General features: G+C 42.8%; 1 protein-coding gene across 6 annotated transcripts in view; it reads left to right on the top strand.

Moving 5' to 3' along the window:
• The window catches only part of ZMAT4 (zinc finger matrin-type 4), a 197,467-nt gene that overhangs the window by 102,458 nt on the left and 69,816 nt on the right, over positions 1-25,193 (top strand). For all 6 annotated transcript variants that reach the window (XR_007245935.1, XM_048513189.1, XM_048513190.1 and 3 more), the window contains one exon: positions 19,206-19,362. Coding sequence is in view for 5 of the 6 variants with exons in the window: in XM_048513189.1 (XP_048369146.1) it covers positions 19,206-19,362 (157 nt within the window). In the remaining variant the exon portion in view is untranslated. The remainder of the gene's footprint in view (positions 1-19,205; positions 19,363-25,193) is intronic.

The raw sequence follows: 25,193 nt of genomic DNA, 5'->3' as shown, positions 1-25,193 counted from the left end.
ATCCATAGAACCGTGAGCTTCCTTCCTTCGCCTCCTGCTGAAGTGCGCCTGAAATGCAATAAAGACTGGTTAAAATTGCACAGTTAACTTCAACTCTGTTCCCTTTATAAAAATTCCCTTCAGAACGATTCCACTTTACATATTCTGCAGAACAATAAAAGTGGGGGAGCTTTCCCTAAACCGGTCAAGCAGGCCATTCCACCAAATCTTCTTTCTTACTTTTTTTTTTTACATTTCCTTTTAATTTGTGTGAGTGATACCGCCTCTCTGCTGTTTTTCTGCTCATTTCACAAGTTTGTTTGTTTTGTATGCATGTTGTCTGGCTTTTTACATTCTATGATATGATTTGTGTTTGAACATAGATGCCGCATTTATGTTGCAGTAGCTGAGTGTTGATTTATTGATGCTCAAAATTTATTTAAGACAGGGGTGTCCAACTCTAGCTCTTCAGATGTTCATGGTCTACAATTCTACAATGCCCCATTCTGTCCCATGTACCTTCAGCACACTTGTGAATTATTTTATTGTAGCGATCAAATTACTCCCTCTTGTCCTCCCCCTCCTCACCCAGGAGGTGTGCTCTTATGTGGGAAGGGAACAGAGACTTGCTTTGGGAATTCAGAGACCCTCCTAAACCTATTTGTGCCACACTCCAACGATATTCCTATATATCTATATTGGAATGCCACTGATGACACCATTCATGATGCCAGCATCTTGCCTTGAAAATCCTCTTTGATATATGCATACATGCAATGAAAGGGAACAGAAAAGGGAATGAAAAACCCAGAGTAATGGGTTCAGTTTGCACATAGGAGAAGTTAAATGGATTTTTGGATTGAAACAACCAGTATGACTGAGAATTATTTCTATGGATGTGCATTGGCAGAATGCTGAAAAAAGGCATTTTTCATGAAACTGTATTTAGTTGCATCAACTAAATTTTTTTTACTTGTACACCTATTTTCTCCTGTGCATTAGCAAAATGCTGCCCAAAAAGAAGCTTGATACAGTCAGTCAGTGGGCCGGCCAGCCAGATTTGTCTGGGAAATCGAAAAGTGGGCCCTGTCCTCAGTGTATAGTATTCAGAGTTTTGCTGTCTCTGGACAGGAAAGTTCAATTAGAAGAAGTGAGGAGGAGGAGGAGACTCAAAGGGGCTTACAATTTCCTTTCCCTTCCCCCCGCCCCACAACAAAGACCGTGTGAGGTGATTGGGGCTGAGAGAGCTCCAAAGAACTGTGACTAGCCTAAGGTCACCCAGCTGGCATGTGCTAGAGTTCACAAGCTAATCTAATTCATCAGATAACCCTCCACAGCTCAAGTGGCAGAGCAAGGAATCAAACCCGGTTCTCCAGATTAGAGTGCACTGCTCTTAACCACTACACCACGCTTAGCACATAGAGTCAATGATTTTGCTCATTCTTTTTGAAAAGTTGTTTAGACAAATGTCATATTGTTAAATGGTTTGGTAGCAGTGCTGAGAAAGGTAAACACAAAAGGCTTTGTATCATTGGGAATGTACTTCAGCAGTTTCCCCAGTTGTACCTGCTTTTCTAGTGTCTCAAGTGTAGTGGTTTGTAGTGGAAATCAAGGCAGTTGTATATCAGTTAAATATTATATTCCCACCTTCACACTCAGATTGCTGCAGGCACATGTTTCAGAAGACTATCTTCCGCTCCTCGGCCTTTCATAAATTGAAGGAGCTGCACCTCTCAGCAACTCATTCAGAGATCATCGTACTGCTCTGGTTCATTCTGTTGATTGTACCAGATTTGCTTTGCAGTTTTAGAACATTGCTTAAAAAGCAACTCTGTGTATTAACAATATATTTAGGCATGAATATAGAATCAAAGGAAGACAGAAGATCGCAGCATTTGAGAAGGGAAAATGTAATATAGTGAAATGTTAATTAGACTTGTGGAGTTGGAAATAATCCTTATGCTTTGATCCAAATGGGACAATTCTGCATATGCCACCCAGGGCTCCTTGTAGAAAAAGGGCAATTTCAAAATGGGCTAGAAGATGGCTTTATTAATCCATGGTGGAAATGCCAGAGCTACTCTATTCTGGGAAATGATTGTTGAATCAATCAAAGGCTTTACAGGGCTTAGACGGTCTTTAGGTCCTTTAGTCTTTATTTGGCCCCTGGCGGCCCTATGATATTCTAATCAAGTTGGCAGTAAAAAAAATTGCTCACAGTTTCGCTGGGAGGAAATGAAGCAATGAATCTCCATATGCATTCATACCAGTTTTATTGAATTGCTATCTCATGTTCATTCTGGTAATATATAAGACCATTGGCCATCTGGAACATGGGGGAATGGGAAACTGCATTAGTTGAGCAAGCACCCAAAGAACCGCCTTTTTAAGCCTGTGGACACCTTTGGGTGATGTGTGCAATTTTGAAATGGCTGGCACATGAGGATGAGTTAGGGTTGCCAGCCTCCAGGAGGGGGCTGGAAACCTCCAGGAATTACAACTGCTCTGCAGACTATATAATGTATTTGTTTGTTTGTTTGTTTGTTGAATTTTTTTTATTAATTTCTCAGAAGTAAAACCATATTAAAACATAATATATAAAGTTTACAATTACAATAATATAGACGGTAAATTGCTGTCAATGATTATTTCTTCATCTTCTAGTACTGATCTTAATAACCCTACACATTTTCTACTTCGTTTTGAGATATTATAAATATTGATAGTCCATGAAGAAAAAAAGTACAAGAACCTAACCTGCAAGAAAACAAGAGAAGAGAAAGAATATATTCACTTGGCTAATATTTATTACTTATTTAATTAAAATATTTATTCCACTTCTGAAGAAAATGGCTGCTTCAGAAGATGGACTGCATGGCATTATGTCCTACTGAGGTCCCCCTCCCCCACTTTTGAGACCCCACTCTTTCAGGCTTCACCTCAAATCACCAGGTATTTCTGAGCCCAGATCCTAAGTGGAGCCAACCAGAAAATGACTGCCGCAGGAGGCGGAGCTGTACACGCATGCAGGCAGCCAAAGTGTAGCAGACAAGAGGGGCAATTTTAAAAAAATACACTGGGAAAGAAGACTGAGTTAGAATAAAATCAACACTGTGGGGGCAGCTGCAGCTGAAACAGCATAGTTAGAATCTAGGGTTGTCAGTGTTTAGGTAGGCCTGGAAATCTCTTGGAATGAAAACTGATCTCCCATAGAGATTAGTTCCCCTGGAGAAAATGGGTCCTTGGAGAGTAGATTCTATGACATTATACTTTGCTGAGGTCTTTCTGTTCTCCACCCCCCCAAACCACCAGGAATTTCCCAAGCTGGAGCTGGCAACTCTATTATCATCTGCACAGCCAGTCAGAAGCTTTATTGAACAAGAGCCCAAAATGGCCCCAGTAGAAACACTTGGCAGGTGCCAAGAAAGGTGAAGCTCACGGACACCATGTTGGGGACCCCTTGATAGTTCCATCAAGATTGCTTTTTTTTGTTGCCTGTTTTATCAAATCACACATGTATCAGTCATGTGGAGGAGTTGAGATGCAAATGAGCTTAAAGCTGCTCATGATTTAATTCTGGGATTAATTTTAGAAACTGATAATTTAAACCTGAAAAAAATAAAGCATGGAATGCAGCACAGGGTGAATTCTCCAGGACAATAAAGCAAAACGAACTGGTGAATCTCACTCTTCTACTTACGTCTAGACAACAAAGTAATCCCTGAAATACAGTCTATATTTATCACACCCTTTCTTCATGAGCCCTTTGAGGATGTGGCGGGATATAAATCCAACAAATCAATAAATGAAGCTCAAGAGATTATACATAGGACTCACCCAGTGGTGGGATTCAAATAATTTAACAAATAGTTCCGGTGTTGGGATTCAAATAATTTAACAACTGGTTGTTTACAAACACCATTTTAATAACTGGTTCGAGCGAAGTGGTGCGAACCAGCTGAATCCCACCACTGGACTCGCCCCATTTACCTTCACAACATCTCTGTGAGGTAAGTTGGGCTGAGAGCAAATGCACCGAGATCGTCCAAAGAATTTCATGACTGAAGGAGCTTTGCATCTGGATCTTCCTAGTCTGCTCCATCATTCTGACTCCAAGACGATACGCCAGGATAACAACTCTTTTGAGTATTCTTCTCAGTGCACTTACAGTCATCTTCAGTAAAACATCTGAATAAGGACAAAATATCTGTATGCAGTGGGGGGAAAAGAAACAGCCAGGCTCTAGAACAAGATGTATCTGATTTGTCAAGAGGATTTTTTTTTGTTCTCAAATCATCTCTCTGAAAGTAGGTTGAAGAGAAACAATGTCATTGAAGCTCAGGACAAACACGTTGAGAGTGTGTGTGCGTGGGAGAGTCCCGGTACACAAAACACTCGGAGGTGTCAGGTTTTCAAACAAGAACCTTGTGGGTGGCTCTTTGACTGTTACACTAGATGTCAATCCGAGAATTCGGAGTGTTTGTTGCACTAATACTTTGAAACTGTCCCCTGGGGCCTGAGAAGAGAACAGCTTGATGATTTAAAAAATGAGGGTTTGAAAACAAAGGCTCTTTCCTCAATGTTTGTGGTTCCTGGAGCTGGCGAAGGCTCCTTTTTTAATGCTTGATTTTGATAAGCGGTAAGCCCATTTCGTATGAAATGAGTTCCTTTTCTGCATGTGTATGCTGGCTGGAAGACTGACCTTTTATCAGCATAAACCATAGGTTTTAGAGGTTCCTAAGAAGGGTGGAGCTTATGCAGAAGGTTGCCAAATCAGGTCTGGGAAACTCCTAGAGATCTCGCCTATGGAGGAGGGAGTTTTGCGGAGGGCATTCACCTAGAATCTAGTATACCATCTGAATTTGCCATTTTCCCCCGGGGGGACTGATAATGATCTCTATAATCTGGAAATCGGTTGTAAGTCTTGGATCCCCTGGAGGTTGGCAACACTAATCAGAATGCTGTCATCCCAAACAAGGCAGGGTTAGGCATGCTAGCATTTCCCAAACTACAGATCAGCTACACCCTGTCTCACCAAAATATCAAAATGTAGTTCTGCATTGTTTGGTGGAAGTGAAAGTAGTGTGCTTCTGTTGTAGGAAAGCAAGTCCCAATATTAAAATGGCCAGCGCAGATAAAACCACCTGTATCTCTGGAATCCCTTGGGCTATCACAGCGGTTTTGACTGCATTCTGCTTGGGGTCACCCAGGGATTCTTCTCTATCTGTCGGTTTTTCAAAGCTCAAACCTTCCAGTTTCATCATTTTTTTTCCTGGTCCTCTAAGACAGCTACCACCTCCTTTCAATACAAAGAAGGTCCGGGAAGTGGCTACAGGTTTAATTCAACATTGAGATTCTATCTTTCTGTAAGACAAGGTATAGGCATAAACATGATTGTCTGTCACCCATAAAAGTATCTGTGCTTGGACTGTGCTCAGTCTTAAAGTGCAGTTGGTATCAAATCTCCTGGCCTTCTGACTTAGTGTAAATAGATGCCTTTTGAAGAGGGCCCTTGACATTAATGCACTAACTCCACTTGTTTTACCCCAAAGGATTTGTAAAATGCTGCTCTGTTCCCCACCCCCTGATTGTGCTGGTTTGATTGATCTTAGTTGACACTTGGTTTATTACTGTTGCAGGTGTTTTTTAATAGTTGCTGGTTTTGCACTTACATTTACTCTTGAGAGACACCTTGGACATTCTTTGAATAGAAAGACAGGATGTAAAGTGCCTTAGATCACTTAAATCTTTTGTCCTGAAATGGTGAAGGACATCCAGTTGCTCTTGTCTGAACACCATACTGCAAACTGGCCAATCAATTAAGGCTGTGTAGTTCAGAAAACTCTTTGGATGATTCCCTCGATGCCTCCTGGCATGAACTTTTTATTTGACCTTTGCCATTCTGCGGTTAGTGAGATTTGGTGGCAACTCGAGCTTTGGGTCTTCTCAGCTTTGCCTACCACCTGGAACTGCTTCACCAACCATGAACCATGAATTTAGAGCTGTTTCAACCTCATGTTCCCCATTTTGATTTTGTGTCTTCCTTGTGCAAATCAAATATGCAGACTCTTTGTCTTCATGCCATTTTCTCCTGGCTTGCATCAAGTGTTACCTGTAAAATATATGCCTTCTTTAGTGTTAACTTGTGCATCAAGAAATCAGCATTTTACATTATACATATATTACATGCATAAATTATGAATGTTGTAAGAAACAATACTAGATACGATACTATATTGTATATAATATTTGGTAGTATTTGGTAGAGTAGTAGTAGGTGTTGTTATTAATTTGATTTAGTAGACTGCCCTACCCCCGAAGGGCTCATGGCGGTTTACAAGCTAACCAAACACAATACATTACGGTTAGAAAACAATCAAATAGTCCCAATTAAAACAATAAATACAATAAAAAAACAGAATCAGCAGTTAGTGTATTTGTGATGTGAATGTGCAATACAAACAAATCTGCAAAATCAGATCACAAAACAAAACAAAAACACCCAGTGATCTCCAGACTACAGAGATCAGTTTCCCCTGGAAGACACGGTAGCTTTGAAAGGTTGGCTGTCTGGATCTACACCCTGCTCAGATCCCTCCCCTGCCAAAACTCTGCCCTTCCCAGGCCCCATCCCTACATTTCCAGGAATTTCCCAACCCATAATGCAGCCTGAGTTTGCTCTGGAAGTGGGAAGGTTCTCAATGCAGTCCTATCCAGATTTGGTCCCTCTTTTTGATACTAATAGGCTTAGACTGGAGTAACTGCAGATCAAATTGCACTGTCTGTCCCCTTAGTCTGCAGTCTTCATTAGAATTTACCATCAAGTATATATCTTTAGGATAGGATCACCAGGCTAATACTGTAATAAGACATCTGGGTAAAATTGCATTGCGCAAAACACAGAGACGGTGCAGGTTTTCAGTCCAAGAGCTAGACCGTGCCATGAAGATTTAAGTGTAAGACATGCTTTTAATGTAAGGAATGGACGATGTGATCGTTAGCACTTAAGTGGTAATGAAAACAATGGAATTGGAAAAAAGGCTTTGCCCACCAGGGGGCCTTTAGCAGCCCTTATTAATGGGTCCGCCTGGTACACCATAGCAGAAAATGTTTCTGCCAGGCAAGCTAATTAAACCCAGTGGCTACTTCCCAGTTAAAAATAACTCAGAGGCCGCTGGACTTTTCACACAGGCCTTTTGTGCCACTAATGAAGCACCCGCTGCCACTTCCCATTGAACATCAGACTAGTTCAGGCTGGACACAGCAACCAAACATAGATCCAGGCTGACATTTTGACATTGCTGCAGCCCAGTGCACGCTCGCTTGCTGTCTTGGGAGAAATTCTCACTTACTTTGGCTGGGCGTATTTATGGGCAAACACACTAAGGATCTGCATGCACCTTTACTAGACTGAAGGCTCCTCCAAACACACATAAATTTGTCTTATCATTCATTGCAGTGTGATAAAATTGTAACTTCATCATATTTTACATTAATGTACCAGGGATACTTCTGAAGTTTTTATCAACATTTCTTCCTGGATTTTGAAGTTTTGGATAACCTGGTTTTGTCCCCATAGTAGAACTGATGCATGAGAGAGTCCTCATTGTTTTGGGGGTTTATTTCTGAATGTTTATAGAAAGTTTAGCACCTGTCTTTTACTATAGCTTCCAGTTCAGATCCCCCCCTTATCAGTGTGCACACGTGCCTTGATAAAATATTGCCAGAAAATAGCAGTCTTTATGTGAATACATGTACAGTTGTGTAAAAAAAACTGTCTAAGATTTTTTTTATGCACAAGAGCATATATGTGGATCAGTAAAACATTGTATAAAAGAATCTTCATACATTCACATCAAGGTTTCTTTTTTGCAGTATTTTATAAGTGTATGTGTATTGATAATGCTGGGAAGAAAACAAGATTAAAATAAAATGAAAGTATTGAATCCTTTGGCAAACCATTTTGGAATTGTATTGTTGAAGGCTTTCACGGCCGGATTCAACTGGTTCTGGTGGGTTTTCCGTGCTGTGTATTGCCAGCCATAGATGCAGGCGAAACGTTAGGAACAAGATCCACCAGACCATAGCCACACAGCCCGGAAAACCCACCAGAACCATTCTGGAATTAATTTTAGAACTGGTCCTAGTTAGGGAGGAGTGGAATGCAATGCAGAAAGAAATCTCAGAACAAATAAAGGAATACAATGGAAGAAATCTGCTCTAAGTTTCGTTCATTTGGATAAATTCTTTATAATTAGTAATGTTTAGCATTTATGTAGAGAAATGCAATTATTTGAAGAAAACCACAGCCAATGTCACACCACATTAACAGCCCAGTGTGGTAGGCCTGTTACCTTCCTCATGTGGTGGGAGAGTTAGATGCCCAAAGCAGTCTGTGACTTTATGGGCAACGTGATTTCAGCTGGAAATTTCCTTGTAGAAGTTAAGTTTTGGGGGCTAAAGTTTGAGAATTAATGCATTCTTCACTAGTACCATAAAGAACGATCTGTCTTTCTGTCTTAGCCTTGGCTGATAGCTCTACATATAGTGCCCCTGCATTCAGTTTAAGGGTCTTGTCATCACCTTAAGCTTTATAAACCCTTCCTCCAAAGGGGTAGAGGACATAACCTGCAGCCATCCGGGTTGCCCAAAGACATTTTGGTACCTGGGACAGAAAATTGAAATGCCACTGTCTACTTTCCTGACCTATATTAATTATTGTAGGACACAAAACACAATGATATTTTTGTAAGTCTTACTGAAATCAATGAATTCAGCATGACTGCTCTTGCACAACCCTTTATTCCATAGGATTTATTGCATAGGATAATTTGGTTGCTAGTAGTGTCCTGTCAGTCAGATCTGGCTTGTTTGCCACTTTGCTGCCTTTAGCAGTATCCAAAATATGCCATTCATTCTGTGGCTACCTCAGTCTTCCATAACTAATGTTACATGGTAGTTGGAGTGTCATACGAAGATCTTGGATACCCAGGTTCGAATCCCCGTTCTGCCACAGAAGCTTGCTGTGTGATACTTGGACCAGTCATGTTATCTCAGCCCAACCTACCCTACAGGATTGTGGTGAAAATAAAACAGAGAAGAGAAGGATCTAAGCAGCTTGGGTCTCCACTGGAGAGAAATAAATGAAGTAAATAAATAAATAAGTAAACCTGCGTTGCTCCTGGTTGTAAGATGCCTCTGCACAGTGGCTTGTTTTGGTTGCAGATCTACACAAATCCTCAATAGCACTAGCTGCTACAAAGAAAAAAAAAGAGAAACAAGAACCAATAAAGAAAATAAATGACAAAATGAAGATATTATAAGTCCATAAAACTACTGGCAATAAGAAAAGACTGAAGGGATTAAAACAACTAAAGAATCAACTGGATTTGTTAGAACTGGAAGAAACAGAAAAAAAAATTAAAAATTAAAACAAGGACTTTTTGAATGTTCAGATAAACCTGGCAGATGTTTAGCATATTGTCTGAAAAAGGAAAGAGAAAAAAAAGGATAACCGCGATCAAGGAAAATCAAGTAGCCCATGCTAAGCAAGAAGTACATGAACAAATAAATTTTTTTAAAAAATCTTTTAAAATAAGATTCTATAGATTTGAAAGGTATAGAGAAATATTTGGGTCTTCTCAACTTTGCCTTATGTGGATGATGTTGTTATAATAAAACCAAGTATATCTTTGAAATATAGAATGGAACAAATAAATAGAATCAGGACTTTTGCTGGATACAAACTGAATTAAAAGAAGATAAAGATAACGTTATTAATGGTAACTGGAGCAGAAGTAGAAGAGATAGTAAAAAAACCAGAATGCTTTGTTACAAAAAAACCCAACAACCCAATAGAATATTTGAAAATATATGTAGAAGGACAAAATGATAATCTCTACAAGGACAATTATCAAAAAAATTGGACAGATATCAAGGGAGACCTTCTGATATGGGAAAAAATTAAGAATGGCATGGGGGGGAAGGCTGAAGCCCTCTTTCTATATGCACCACACAGGAAAAGAATGTGCAACTCATGAGTGATTCTGTTAACGTTTTACACAGGTTGGGCATCTGGACCTAACCTGTGCACTCTGTAATGTAGTTCTGCATTGTTTGGACTCTGAGCCCACCAGATCCGGCTTTGGTGAGATGGTCAATCTCTCATGGCCAATTTTTTAACTTATCAGTAAATCTTAACAGACTGCTTGGTTCTGAACTCTCACCTTTTGCTGTTCATCAGTACTGATGTGCAATTGATTCCTTTGGCCGGCAGCTGTTGTCTCTGCAATCTGCTGTCAACTCCATTATCTCCTCATAAAGGTACTACAGGAAAATTGTTGGGAGGCTGATAAAAAAGGGAGCAGATGTGCACTTGGAATTCAGAGTGCTCTTCAGAATGCAGCCTCTCAGGTGACTCAAGGTACCCGAATGCTGAACAGGAAGTAGGCTGCTTCATGCTGATATTTCACAACACATCTGAGAACACTACTTGGACACGTTGCAGCCAAAGAGTCTGACTGATGAGTTCTGGAGATGAAGAATGTTGCCTATTCAGCTGCGGGATCGGGGTGGGAGTGAGACGGATAAGATTTATTTCAGAAGTCGGTACATCAGAAAGTACCACAGTGGGGGTGGAAGAGTTATTTAGGTTGAAATAGCTTGCATGTGTGAGCATTAATGATTATACATGGGATTTTTAATTATTTTGTATTGGAAATTAGGAAAAGAGGCTTCAAGTCTCTCCCCGCAATTCACCCCCCCCCCATCCAGCTCCAGATGAAAGAATCTCAGTGATATTAATGAGAAGATTATGGGGTTTACAGATATGGTCCATTCCTAATTAAGGGCTTTTCTGGTAAGACTTTTGCAGAAGAGTCATGCCTTCATACACTCTGGAATGAGATGCTTCCAAATTTCTCATTATTCAATCCCCCCCCCCCCCCGCCCTGAATTTTGGAGTTCTGAATTATTCAGGGTTTTTTTCTCAAACAAAACAGTTATACATTCCCCAGTGTTTTATTTTTTAATTTCTGGAATTTGCAGAGTGCCGTGAGTATGTCGTTTCCTGTAGCCTTCAGCTCATTGATATCTTCCTCCCACTTTTGCAGTACTGAGGCCCACAGCCATGTTATTATCCATATGCAAAGATGCAATCTTGATGTAATGTGATAAGACTGTTTTGATGTATTGCTTTACTGATCCATCTGTGGGCCTGTACTGTAAAAAGAACTATTTTGATGTTATTGAATGAACAATAGTCTCAGGATGCTTTTTATGTGTTTTCCTGGTATGTAGGAATGCACCAAAATTATATTGGTGCAATAATAAGTAACACGAAGGGGGTTTTTTGGCAGCATTTTAATAGGGCACATGGGTCGTTTATTAACATAAAGAAATAGTTATAAAGGAAATCTGTGGCATATTGTGCATGCTCCAGTTTCAGAAGCCTTTTGTTCTAAATTCAGGATGAACTGGGGGAATTGAACTTCCAGTACACTGAAGGAACCAAACAGAAATCATGTCCTTATCTTCCACTGCAAACTAAAGTCATACAGTCTAGAATCTATCCTCCCTTTCCCCCGCCCACCATTCTGCTAGTAGACTTAGGACACCTTCTCATGGGACTTATTGCAGTACACCACTTTTCAGTACCATGAACATAACTGCAGACGCCTGAGCCTGTTTGAGCAGAGTGTAGCAGCCTCCCATGTGACCTGGGGCTTTGGAGTTATCTTTTTGGTGCAGTCAGGAAGGAACTCACCAGTAGTTCCTTTCCCATGCTGTGAAAGCAAAATGCGATTGAAGCCTTTGATCTTGGAATGGTCATCTACCTCTTCTTCAAGAGCATTGCCCGTTTCCTCAACTGGTGGATTCATGCTTCAGTAACGTCTCAAGGGGATGCGGCCCACGGGATTCAGCTGTTTCTCCCTGGTTATTTTTTCAATCCGAACAGATTTTTTTTTCAGTCTGTTTTGGTTGAGTACAGAATGCTGTGAACTAGTTGGTTTGATATGTGTGTCAATCAATAATCAATCCATGTGCAGGGAAGCCGGATGCTACAGGGTGAAAGCCCTACCCGTGCCACTCTTGATTCTGAATGGACTCAGCCACATCCCATCATTTTTCAAACAACTTAAAAATAAATTGTATTATTTCTAAACATATTTCTAACTCAGAGCTCAAGTGTCATCCTTAACCCCCTGAGAGCCACAAAAGGATCTCCCTGGGTTTCCCGGAATCCCTGGGAAAATGACATTTTTCATCTCTGTGGCTCAAAATACTTTTGTGGCCACATTGTAGGATGCAATAAAGCCTTTGGCACCCGGCTTTTTGTTATGTTTTCTTTTGTTGTTTAGCTTTGCCTCTGTCAGGTTAGCATAAGCAAGAAAAGGAAGGCATTCACTGGGGCAGTGGAAAGGGCTGGACTCATGAGTTTTTGAGAACCCATTACAAGCTGAGAGTTTTTGAGAGCCCATTAGGACACTCTGTATATTCTCAGAGATTCTAAACTACCCCCCACCCCCACCCCCACCCCACACACACACATACACACACCAGTTCCAAACTCCACATTGTTGATTTTACTTGCTTTGTACTTTTTGGCAGATTGTGACCCAAGGATCTAGTCCAGGGGTCTGCAACCTGCAGCTCTCCAGATGTTCATGGCCTACAAATCCCATCAGCCCCTGCCAGCATCTACCAATTGGCCATGCTGGCAGGGGCTGATGGGATTTGTAGGCCATGAACATCTGGAGAGCCGCAGGTTGCAGACCCCTGATCTAGTCAGTTTCCTTCTTTGGCACCATCAGCAATGCCTAAAATTTTTCTCCAGAGGAGGCTGTTTCTCTTTGCCTCATGTGAAGGTTCTTTCTGCCCTTCCCCCTGCTACACTGTATTTACAATACAGTTTTATTTATTTTTGTTAAAATATTTACATCCCACCTTTCATTTTAAATGATATCTGTAACTTAAAAATAGCAATAAAACCCATTAACAACAAAAAAATCTAATCCACAATGACGACAGCAACAGGTGTAGCAGCGCAAAAACACATTAGGCAACAGTGACAGTTGACTAATTAAAATCTTATTAAAACAAAATGATCAGGAGAATTCAACAACCTTCACCTGACATTTATAAATCAGCACAGTAAGAAACAGCGAGTGTTCCTAAAAATAATATGCCAGAGTAGAGACACCACCGGAAAGGGCCCTTGTCCCAACTGTGCAACTTTGAGAAATGGATGCAGTGACAGCAACCCTTCTGTAAAATTCACTGTTTATCTGTGTCACCAAAACCCAGAATCCTGGTGGAAAGGATCAATAGTAGCAGATACCACATTCACAAAAGAAGCACAGAGATAACAGAGGTAACTAAATAACTGGGCCATAAATAACTGGGTCGTAAATAACTGTGCCAGCTAGCAGAGTAACCTGTGAATTTTCCTCTACACCTTTCTTTCTTTCTTTCTTTCTTTCTTTCTTTCTTTCTTTCTTTCTTTCTTTCTTTCTTTCTTTCTTTCTTTCTTTCTTTCTTTCTTTCTTTCTTTCTTTATTTATTTATTTATTTATTTATTTATTTATTTATTTATTTATTTATTTATTTATTTATTTATTTATTTATAGGCTGCCTCATCCCCGAAGGGCTCGAGGCGGCTCACAACATGACTGTTTCCAGAACAGTAAATCAATATAACATAAAATCTAACATTAAAATTCAGCAGCAATTAAAACAATATATTGATGAGGGGAAGATTCCCCCCCCCCCCACCAGTTCCCTGTTGGAGTTCAGCCAGTGGGATAGTCTGAGCACCAGGTTTCAGAGGCGCCCTGCCTTTATCCTGTTCCTGACTATTGCTGTAAGGGTGAAGAAAACCGAAAGCTGCTGCCTATCCCACAAGCAACGATGTGTTTGAGATTGTTAGGGAATACACCCAGTTACCTTATGTAGTTATGATTTTATTTCTTTTTGGACTTTGTCTGAGTCCTTTCTGCCTATCAAATATACTTACTCTGAATGCTCACTCCACCCTCCACTGGGTTTCCTACTTTTGGCATCTAAATTGACATCTTTGTGTTTACTTGGAATAAGTGGCTGCTGTGTTTTTGTATTGAGTGTTCTGCACATGCTGTGCTGTACAGTTCTGTCAATATCACTCAGGGAAGCAATATCACTCAATATCCTCAGGGAAGCAAAGAAAAGTTGCACTTTCTGACTTGGTATCTGTGAGCTCAAGCTTGTTCAGAGGGACTCATATCTAGAACCTTCCTGAATGGAAACAGGTGGAGCCATGGATACCATTTTCAGGGCAATGAACAAAGCCTCTCCCTGTTCTTTTGAGGGTGACCCTCCCTCCCCCCAACTTCAGGTTGGGGCATCTCAGAGATTTATGTATAACATCTTGATGGGTCTTGAAAATTACTCATCACATGCAAATAAGTCCTTCTCAACACATTTGTCCTTGGGGAATGTTTTCACGTTTGGAGGTGCAGCACACAGGTGTATAATTTTGACTAGATAAGTGCAAGTTTTCCTGGGCTTTTTAGTTTCACAGCAGTGGGTGAAAAATGTTTTCCGTAGGTTTTTAATTGCAGCAGATAGTGTGTTCTCATTTCTGATGCATTCCATTCAGCAAAGTTAATTTCTGTGATTGTTGCTGACAGAAACCTTGCTGGGGCATATGGGGTGAAAGGGAATGGTGCTGCCTAAGGAGGGCGGGTCAAACATGATGTTAGGGCAGTGTGGTGTAGTGGTTAAGAGCAGTGGACTCTAATCTGGAGAACTGGGTTTGATTCCTCACTCCTCCACATGAGCGGCAGATTCTGTAATCTGGTGAACTGGATTTGTTTCCCCGCCATTCCACATGAAACCTGAGAGGTGACCTTGGGCTAGTCTCAGTTCGCTTAGAGCTCTCTCATCCCCTTCTGCTTCACAAGGTGACTGTTGTGGGGAGAAGAAGAGAAGGAGTTTGTTAGCTGCTTTGAGTCTCCTTACAGTTGAAAAAAGCAGGGTATAAAGAACTCTTCTTCTTCGTACAACTCCCCTGTTATACTCACCTCTGTTTAGTCATTTTCAAGGCTAGGAGGCTACAGCTGACGTGCAGACAGACAGACCATAGATACAGTCAGGGAGCTTGCTGGCAACACGGCTTCTCCTCTTGTCTCCACACTGCCCGGCCTGATTATGACAGGGCTGCAGAATTTCTAAATTTAAGAGTTGGTGTAGGGCTAAAAAATGATCTGAGCTCTAATCTCATCTCAACCAGGAGCTCACTTCGCTGCCTGAGGGCTAAACTAGATCTGACTTTTTAATTAGTTAGCTCAGGGTTTCCTCAGCCCAACTCACATTGTCTGCAGTAAAATAGCAGCTGCAACAAACTAATTTTTCAAATGCTATAGGGGCCCTGTTTGGATGGGGGTCATGTCCCAGAGGACTGTCAGGATGTGCCATCTCCAGCCATCAAAGCGCTGACCTAGGTGCAAGGACTCACACCTGATGGTGTGGGGGGGGGGGGGAGCTGTCTTCACTTTCTGATATGTTAATGGATTTCTCCTTCCTTTTGCTTTCCTTTGATGCTAACAACTGCAGCTAACTAGAGGCAACCCTGGTGCCTTCCCGAGGGGGTGGCAGGTGGCTGGGAACTATTGCTGTGCTGGCCTTGAGATGCTCAACTCCCAAACATCCTTCTTCCAGTTGTGTTATTTTCACATTCTGTGGGAATCAGGGAGGAGGGATTCTGGTGGAAAACACTGAGGGGATAAAGGCAACTGTATTTTCCTAATTGGGCAGAGCTGGCTTTCTGAAAGCCAGTTACTAGTTGTTATCAATAAAGACTACTGATTCAGTATCCAGAGTCCGCTTATTGACTTCAATCTCAAGACCTGACAAGGACAAGGGGCTTCAGCCTATCCTGCACACCTTTTTTTGCACCCGGAAAGTACCTCAGGGGTGTTATTTGCCCTATTTGGTCTCTTTGTGGGCTATACCTTCCCAAGGCCTTTTTCGAGTGGGAAAATGTGGGGGAAATGACTGAAGGCCCTACTCCCCCATGCTGCAATGTTGCTTTGAATCAGGTCCCTGCACCATTTGGAAAATTAGGGCCAGCAGCTGCCATCTGACTGAAAGGACTGAGAGTTGGGTCTGAAGAGGACCAATCTGTACCTGAATCCTTACAGTGATGTCATGCCCAGGTTGGTCCTTCGGCAAGACTTTTTCTCTCAGTTCCAGTCTGCAGTAAGGAATAATAATGCTGACCCACTTTACAGGGCATTTGTACGGATTACTGAAATCACTTGTGACATACATTGTTGGGAGACTTGATGCAAATCACAACCAATATAAGATACATACCTGTGAAGAGCTTAGAATATCAGACTTGGAGAGTTAGGTTTAAATCCTCAGCTACAAAGTTCGAAGAGGACTTTGGATCAGTTACACACTCTGTGTAACCTACCTCATTGGTATGTTGTGCAGATAAAACAGAGGGGCAGAGAACTGTGAATGACTCCTGAAGCCTCTTGAGGGGAAAGCAGATTAAAAAGATGAAGACCATAACGATATGATAGACTAGCAGTAAAGCCCATTTTACAAACCAGTAAAATGGGCACTGGGCAACTGTTAATCAGTTAACGGTGCCCAGTTAATGGCAACACCTCCTGCCTTTCTTCCATGTGTGGTGACTTTATACTGTTCAAACTGTGGGACTCTTCTCATTCTGGGATGCACCTGATGCTTATTCTGGCATAAATAAGCCCTGAGCCCAGTTTGCTTTTTCCATAGAGTAACAATTCCCGCCCTCCAAGCAATTTTTTCATATCAAGCTCCCCCCATTTGTTCTGAGGTTAAGTGTGAATTAGTTGAAATTGCCACTTATATTGTCCAGCAAAATCTTTTCAGTGAAGGGTGGGCTCATTTTTTTAGGGGTGGGGGGGGAGGAAAACAACAAGCTTTCAGGGGGCAGCCCTCCCTTCCAAGCCCCCCCTTCCAAGCATCGTTGAAACTCAATATGTGAGAGAGACTCCGAAGCCGAGTGATGGCTGTCGAATGGATTCATTACTGTAAACATCTCCCTGGGGTGTCAGGCAAGGAAAAGGGGGAGAAAAAAGCATGGCTAACATTAGAGGGAACAATCAGATTGAAGACATTCCTGCAAAGCTCAGCCGCCAAAGGCCCAAGTTGGAGGCAGGCGTTGGACTTGGAGCAGTGCAGGGGAGGAGGCATGCGCGCGCACCCACTGGCTTGCTCACTCACTCTCCCAGGTGCTCGGGAATGTACACATGTGCATGCAGATGCACGTCTGCACGGACTGAGGCTGCTTAAGATTTTCCAGGGAGTCACCTGGCTACGCTTCCTCCTTCCTGGCTAAGCTCACTCTAGAGCTGCTGGGCCTCTGCAGCTTGCTTGGGGAGCTCACTCCTCTTCTTGGAACCCTCCCCCTTCCAGGCTTCTCCCTGGGAGGTGGAACCAGAGGGAGGCAGGAAGGGTGTTTCTGGGGATGCTGGAGCATTGGAGGAACGAGGGGGAGGTGGCGGCTGCTTGCTGGCTTGTAAGAAAGGAAAAGCGAAGTGAGGGTGTGGAGTGGAGTGGCAGAGCAAAGGCCGAGGGGACAGTGATGGAGCAAAGGCAGCCTGAGGGGAAGCAGAGGAAGCCTCCCCCCGGTGGCTGGGAGGCTGTTGGGAACCCAGCTGCATTGGATATCACCCAAGGTCTTCCACTTTCAACTCCTCCCCTCTTGAGACCTTCTCCCACAGCTTTCTGCTGTTCTGTGTAAACCCTCCCTTCTTTTCACAACATTTCTCTGTGCCCACACACTCCAAGGGCGGGAGGAGAGACGGTGAGTTCCCTGAGCATCCAGCTGGCCAGTCACCAGCCAATCATCACACATGGCTTGGTTGGAAGTGAGTCATACGTAGCTATTGGCTAGAAGTGAGTCGTCGCCGCTGGTTAGGAATTACTCAGTTATATACAGAGACAGACCATGTTAAATCTTGCATTGTGAGATGGTAAGAGTGTCCCCTGATGTAATCTTGCTATTCAACCTCGTTTATTTCCATCAAAACCATAATTAATCTGGGGAAGAAACAGATTTATGTCTGGAAATAAACAGATAGATAAACTTCAGTGAATTTAGAAGGGTGCGACTCTGCTTAGAGGGGCACTGCATGTCTCTGGCTTAGAGGCTGCTAGATTAGTATGTCATGGGGAGCATGTCAAGGTTAGCATCCAAGGAACTTGTACCCTTCCAGTATGGATGAGCCCTGGCCTGATGCCTCCAAACAGGATACAGATAGGTGGTACCGCACACCCTGGTAACAACCTAGAGATGCCACAACCATTTTACGAAAGGAATTATCTTGCTTTAAAAATGCCTGAGGCCTGATCCTGCTTAGGGCAATGGTGTGAGCGGGGTGGGGGGGAGGAGGAGGGGGTCCTGTACCCCCCCCCCAATTGTGCTTTTCAAGAACTCAAATGCCCTTGGGATTTGGACTCCTAAAAAACTGTCCAGGGTGGGTGGGGGATAGAAGTCCCTTCCCCCCACACCATGATCCCTAGCAGTAACTGTCCCCCAGAGCATTTCTGAAGCAAGCGAATTCCTGCAGTACAATGGTTATGGCATCCCAAGGTTGTCTAATTGTGTCCAGAGTCAGGTACGAACAGTGGTGGGATTCAAATAACTTAACAGCTGGTTCCGGTGGTGGGATTCAAGTAATTTAACAACTGGTTGTTTGCAAGCACCATTTTAACAACCGGTTCTGCCGAAGTGGTGTGAACCTTCTGAATCCCACCATTGGGTACGAAGTCTTTGAAGAAGTGCATCAGATGTTGTGCTTTCGTTCATGTCTACTGACAGTCCTTGGCATGCATGAGGCTATTGGGGAGAGTCTGATTCTTTCTGACAACGTAATGACATCTGTAGAATGTTGAAATGGCTCTGAAAACTCTCTAGAACAGTGGTGGTGAACCTATGGCACTCCAGATGTTCATGAACTACAATTCCCATCAGCCCCTGCCAGCATGGCCAAGTAGTCATGCTGGCAGGGTCTGATGGGAATTGTAGTCCATGAACATCTGGAGTACCATAGGTTCGCCACCATGGCTCTAGAACTTCCCAGCTCAGGCATAAAGCAATTTTGTTGGATCAGCGTTTGCCTGCGAGTCTGGGCCTGCCAGTGACCTCCATCACGGTTGGTAGCTAACATCTCTGGTTCTTCCTTATCTTTCAGGGCAGCGACGATGACTCGGTGGATAAGAACAAGTGCTGCACATTGTGTAACATGTCCTTTACTTCAGCCGTGGTGGCTGAGTCACACTATCAAGGGAAAATCCACGCCAAAAGATTAAAACTGTTGCTAGGAGAGCAGCCGACATTAAAGGCCACAGGTAGGTCCAACAATATTGAAGCCCAGGGCTTTTTTTTTTTTAGCGATGGAACTCTCTGTCTGTTCACATTTTCACTTTGGATCCCCTGCTGAGCAGAAATGGGAGCGACTGGCATTGCGTCCCACCTGTCTCTGTCTATTTGGGACAGTAAATGGACAGCGAACGAAGAAAATGGAACAAAAGCAGCTATTCATTGCTCCTTTTGCCATAGCAACCTTTTACAAAAAAAACCTGCCGATGCTCATTATGGTTGCCTTTATTCCTCTAGATGATCATCAACCCATCAGCCAGGCCCACGGGGCTTTGGCACTCCAAACATATCTGCGCGTTCATGTTTTGTGGTCATTTGCTTGCGTGCTAGAAGTTATTGCTGTCTCCTTTGGCTATGCAAAACCAGCACTGGAATTCCTCTAATTGATAGCTCAGCAAATTCATTTATTTCTCCGTCCAGCATTTGCAAATAGTAGACAGCCATTTTGTTCTGAACTTGAGTTTGTGTGTGAGAGAGGTGGCATTTTAAGAAACTCCCCCTATCAGTTCGTCTCTTGAATTTTGACTGTCATACATTTCACACAGTAACATGGAATCTGTTACCTTTAACTTCTAGAAGTCAAATGACTGCAGACAATGTAGTCATCCTATTGTTTGCCTAACCATAAAATCCCTCCAAGCTTCTAACAAAAGCAGAGAAGCTGAGGTTTTTTCATTGCACATGAATCATAGAATTTCAGAAGGGGCCATTCAGGCCATCTAGTCTAACCCTCTGTGCCAAGCAGGGTCAACTTAGCCCTAGAGCATCCCAGGGAAGTGTTTGTCCAGCTGCTGCTTAGACTGTCAGGGGGGGGGGGGAGTTCCTCACCTCCCTAGGCAGCTGATTCCACTGTTGCACAACTCTTAACTGTAATTTCCCCCCTGATATCCAGTCAGAATCTTTCTGCCTGTAATTTAAACCCATTACTGCCAGTCCTCTTCTCCGCTGCCAACAGGAACCGCTCCCTCCCCTCCCCTAAGTGACAGTCCTTTAAATACTTAAAGAGAGCAATCATATCCCCTCCACAATGAGAAATCCACAATAGAAAATGCAGTGATTAGTGTATTCATATCGCAAAAATTGAGCGTTCCAGAAAAACAAGGTTTGATTTTCTTCTACTTGTGAGGATCACTGAGAGGGAGAGGCTGCGGGTACAAAATTTGAGTGGTCTGCATCATAATGGGTGGGCCCGAGGACCCAAGTGATGCCCCACTTCCTCAAAAGCAAGGAAGGACAGAATCTAACAAGTGAACAACAGTCCCCAGGTTTTCTGTCGGCGGTGGAAGTTAAGGAAGCAAGGGAAGCTGAGATGGGACATCAAAACAATCAAACCAAGAGCTAGACTGGGAGAGGATGAATGTCTGCTCCATGCGCAGTCTGCCATCATTGAGCTGGAGCATCTGTTGAGGGATGGATGAAAGGTGTGTTTAATCTTGGTTTACAGCCAGGAACGATTCTTGGTTCACAACACCCTGAGGGACAGTTAAAAGAGGCAGAAATTGGCTTATTCAGTTGGTTCTAGATGGTGGGAGGTCAGACCAGCAACAGAAGCACCGTTTCAAAAGGCAACATATCCATTTTATGTTTTTAAATATAAATCTTATTGTCCATTTGTTTAAAAAAATGGTACTTTACTGCATGACTGCATAGAAACAGAAAAGAAGAGGAAGCATTATTATGGTTATCAGTGATGGGTTCAGTACGTAGCACTTGCACCAAATAAAGTGACATTTTAAAATTTCCTTTGTAATGTCGAAGGCTTTCATGGCTGGAATCACTGGGGTGTTGTGGGGTTTCCGGGCTGTATGGCTGTGTTCCAGTGGCATGACGATTTGCCTGCATCTGTGACTGGCATCTTCAGAGGATTTCCTTTGACTGTTTCCACACAAGGGCACAACATGTCACTTCCGCTGGGGAAGCCACAGCAAGAACAGTGGAGGCATGTTGGGATGGTGTCCTTGTGCCCCTTCCCTGCGTCACTCGCTTCTAGACTCCTTCCCCCAGCATTGCATTAGAGAACAATTGTGCCAATCCAACAAGAATCTCCACTTGCCCTCAGCCTGGCAGTCCTCCCCTCCCCTATAACTGCTGATAGGTGGTTCACAGAGGAGTCATAAATGAGCTGGGTTTTTTAAAAAAACCTTGTTGGAGGATTGATATGGGCTGGCAGAGTTGGCAGAGACACCATTTTGAAAGCTGCACCAAAAGATGGCTGCAGGGAGAGCCTCCACACAAAGACTCTTCTGCAGCTGCAGCTGCGTAGTTTCCACTTCGAGTCAGAGCCAAGGATGTTCCTCTTTGCTCCATCGTAAATTAGAAACCCTTCGGAGCCCCAGGAGCGGTGTTCGGGATGAGAAGGAATTCCTGTGGAAATTCCTTAAAAAATGGTGAGGGCAGGCTATGTTCCACCTGGGCAGTAGCAACCGGCATTGTGCAAATGGATCTGAACAGCATCCACACACCCCCCCTCCTGAACTGCTTGATGCTGCTGCTGTTCCCCCGCCTCCCATTCCTCTCCTTTTCCTCCATTGTACCGAGACCTCCCAAGGCCCCCAAACATCCGTTCCCCCTCTCTTTTATGAGAACCATCTGGATCAAGGGAGGAACAGCTGCTACATGGGCCAACCCTGAGCCTTAGGGTATATATTGGCAACGGCCATTTTAGGAGGGAGACAACAAGGATGGAGGTCAGCCTGGCCCAGTCACCACCCAGTTAGTAATAGCTCCCACCCATCAACACCCAGAGGTGTTTTGGGAGGCAGAGAGTGGAGGAACAGAGAATACCTCAGAGAATTTTCTCATAAGGGTCAGGAGCTAAAGCTTGGGAGTACATGAAGCCTTCTTGCCAGCTAATCAACAATATGGGAAAGCAGAAGGAAGAGAGGAGGAAGAGCAAGGATGCTGTTAACCCCTTCCTGACTTCTGAGGCTTGATGAGACTCCCACAGGGAGGCTCTGAAGGGCATGTCAGACCCCCTGATCCTGATAGCTCCAGGGATGCCCAGACAGGGAAAGGGAAAAGTCCTTTAAAGGGTTAAAAGGAGGGGGAAGGGGTGGTATGTGGCTGCAAGCTACCCTGCACCATTTTGGAAGTGGAGCTTTCCATCTCCCTGTAGTGGTGAAAGAGGGAGTGTCCATAAGAACATTTCCCTACTGTCACTTTGCAGATACCCCTAAGAGCTGATTTAAAATAGGTTTATTTTTCTACAGCTGAAAAAGGAAAGCAGTGCCAGCATCTTATGGTCCTCTTCCCCCCAACCCCTTTTAGTGCAGCAGCTTTTTGTTTTCCATGCTGTGAAAAGTCCTTGAGTAGAAGCAGCCTTACAGCATTGGAGCCCTACTGGGAAATTATGACTGTTTTGTTTTGTCATTTATTTATTTACAAAGGAATGTTAAATCTGTTGCTCAGTTCCTGAGTGTCCTTGATGCCTTTTACCCTTTTCAGGGCATGAGTAGTCTGCTTTTAATAAAAAAACCTCTTCTCCGCTGTTCTCCTGGCAATGCTGCTTGCCACAATGCTTCCTGGATGCTACCGTCCGTTGATGTATTTTCTTTTTTAAAAAATCATCTGAGCCTAGCTCTGAAAAAGACACAGGACAAATGTTTGATTGACGTTCTGAACAGACAGATTTGCACTTCCACATGTGAATGGACAAAGAACACTGGATATTTCAAATGTTAATAGCAACCCATTTATTCATATTTGGGGGAATTTGTGATGTAGCAATGGGAAGCTTTGTCTGGGGGCCTATGGTGGAGCCCAGCAGCCCTGTCCTTGGTCAGCCATTAAAGAGAAGATTTCCTTTTTACTAGATAACCTATATATCTAAAGGCAGAATGAGACAGTTTGCTGCCATGGACAACAGCTTCCCTCTGTCAAGTTCTCTCCTGCCTGCAGCTATGTCTACAGATTTGTACAAATGACACATACCAATGCCATATACATTGTGTAAAAAGATAAAACGTATATGTAGAGTCCAAACAAACCAGTGGTTAAAAAAAATAGAGGATTAAAGTAATTGATAAAAACTATGAACAGATTTAAGATGAAACAACATAAGGAAAATGCTCTCATCACTGCTTACCTAGGAACACAAGGGCTACCTTTCCTTGAGAAATTTCACTCATTTTATTGGCTTCCCTGGGCTGTTTGCTTAAAGTGTCCTCAACTATTTGCCTCTGATTTCAGTTTAAGCAAAATGTCAGGTAGAAACTCAAAACCTGGATTTGACTCAGCCCTTTTGTTGAAATGTCAGCGTGTCGTAGACTCAGGACAGCCAGTGTATTGTCTTCTGGCTTTGGTCATACATTTTCGGCAAGCAGCAGATATAAATTCTGAAGATAGTACCAGCCGTGGTGAATTATGCTGTTTTATGCCCTCCAGGGCACCAGCCAACTAATAAACAAGAAGAGGGCTGACCAGAAGAACAAAATTATTAGCTTTATAGCCAGAGGCATTGTGAAACATCTGATGATAAACTCTTGCAGTCCTACAGATGTGTAACAGCCTTTAAAAAAACTATTTACGAGATTTCAGATACCTAAAGACTCCTGTGCAGCCATTACAGGCAATCCTAAATGCTGGAAGGGAGGAGAAGATCAGGTCTGATTATTTTCCTTAGGCTATAGAAGAAACTGTTTGTTACTGGAGTCAACATTTCCCTCCGAAAGCAATCCCTAGTAACCATTTTGACCCTGCAGTGTTTGTAAAAGGGAAAATGCCTGGGGTGTGGTGGGAAGGGATGAAGAGGGATGAAAGTAGCAGGAGTTCTGCAAAAATCAGGCACCTGTCTCAAGTCACTGTCTCAAGCAGCGGCGGAAAAGCAGGCTGACCATGAGGCATCAAAGAGATGCCACCAGGCAGGTAATAGTACAAAACTGCCCAAAGAAGTAGGCGCTTTCAGATTTTTCATCCTTGCTATTTTGACTGAAATGTCCCCATGTTGAGCCTCCTTCTCCGTGGTGAGAGAATTGAATTCCTGATTCTCTGTCCCTTCCCAACTCCTCGCACCACACTTTCCCTATAAAATTTACCCAGTTTATTTTAAAAAGTCAATTTTATTTGTGCATCAATAAATCAGAGGTACACATTACTTGTGTGCTCTATGTACGTATACTGTATCGACTGCATTCCAAACTTGCATAACGTGCACACATATAAAAGTGAAGACTGGAGAATTTTTAAAAATGGACAAAAATTTAAATGCACATGTTTTGGACCTGCAAGGATGAGCTGAGAAGAGGAAATCCCATTCTTTGCCCTCTACCGGCCCCCTCCTCTCCCCCCTGTTCCATTTTGTCAGATGCAGTTGTCAGTTACCATATGTATATGCCTTGATTTAGACATTGATGTATGCATACCCCATGGGTTAAATCCAGACTACATTTTCCATTAGTGTAATGGAAGTTCCCTGGTTACCACTGCACTCCAAAGATCTCCAAAATGCTCCTTTTTTAGGGATAAAAGATCCAGAAGAACAAAGGGGGAGGGTTGCAATAGGAAGTTGAAATCAGTAGGAAATCCCAGTTTAATCTAAACCCAATCCCTTATTTTCACTTGGGTGCAAACAAGAGGACAGTGGGTGATAAGGGAGGACCAACATTTCAAAATGTAAGTCTGTAATGTTACTATTTGGGATGTAAAACAAGTTCTCAGATTAATTAATTCAATTCAAACCACATTGTTCCAAATGGGTTCTTCAATCCATGGAATGGATCTTAGTGACTCTCAAAGAAAATAGATGTCAATATGAAGTCTGTTTTTTTCCTTCCTCTACTTTTTAAAATCAATTCATTCATGG

Source organism: Sphaerodactylus townsendi, linkage group LG12, assembly GCF_021028975.2.
Source record: "Sphaerodactylus townsendi isolate TG3544 linkage group LG12, MPM_Stown_v2.3, whole genome shotgun sequence".
Taxonomy (NCBI): domain Eukaryota; kingdom Metazoa; phylum Chordata; class Lepidosauria; order Squamata; family Sphaerodactylidae; genus Sphaerodactylus; species Sphaerodactylus townsendi.
Note: the sequence above shows the minus strand (reverse complement) of the source record. Positions and strands in the feature narration are given on the sequence as shown.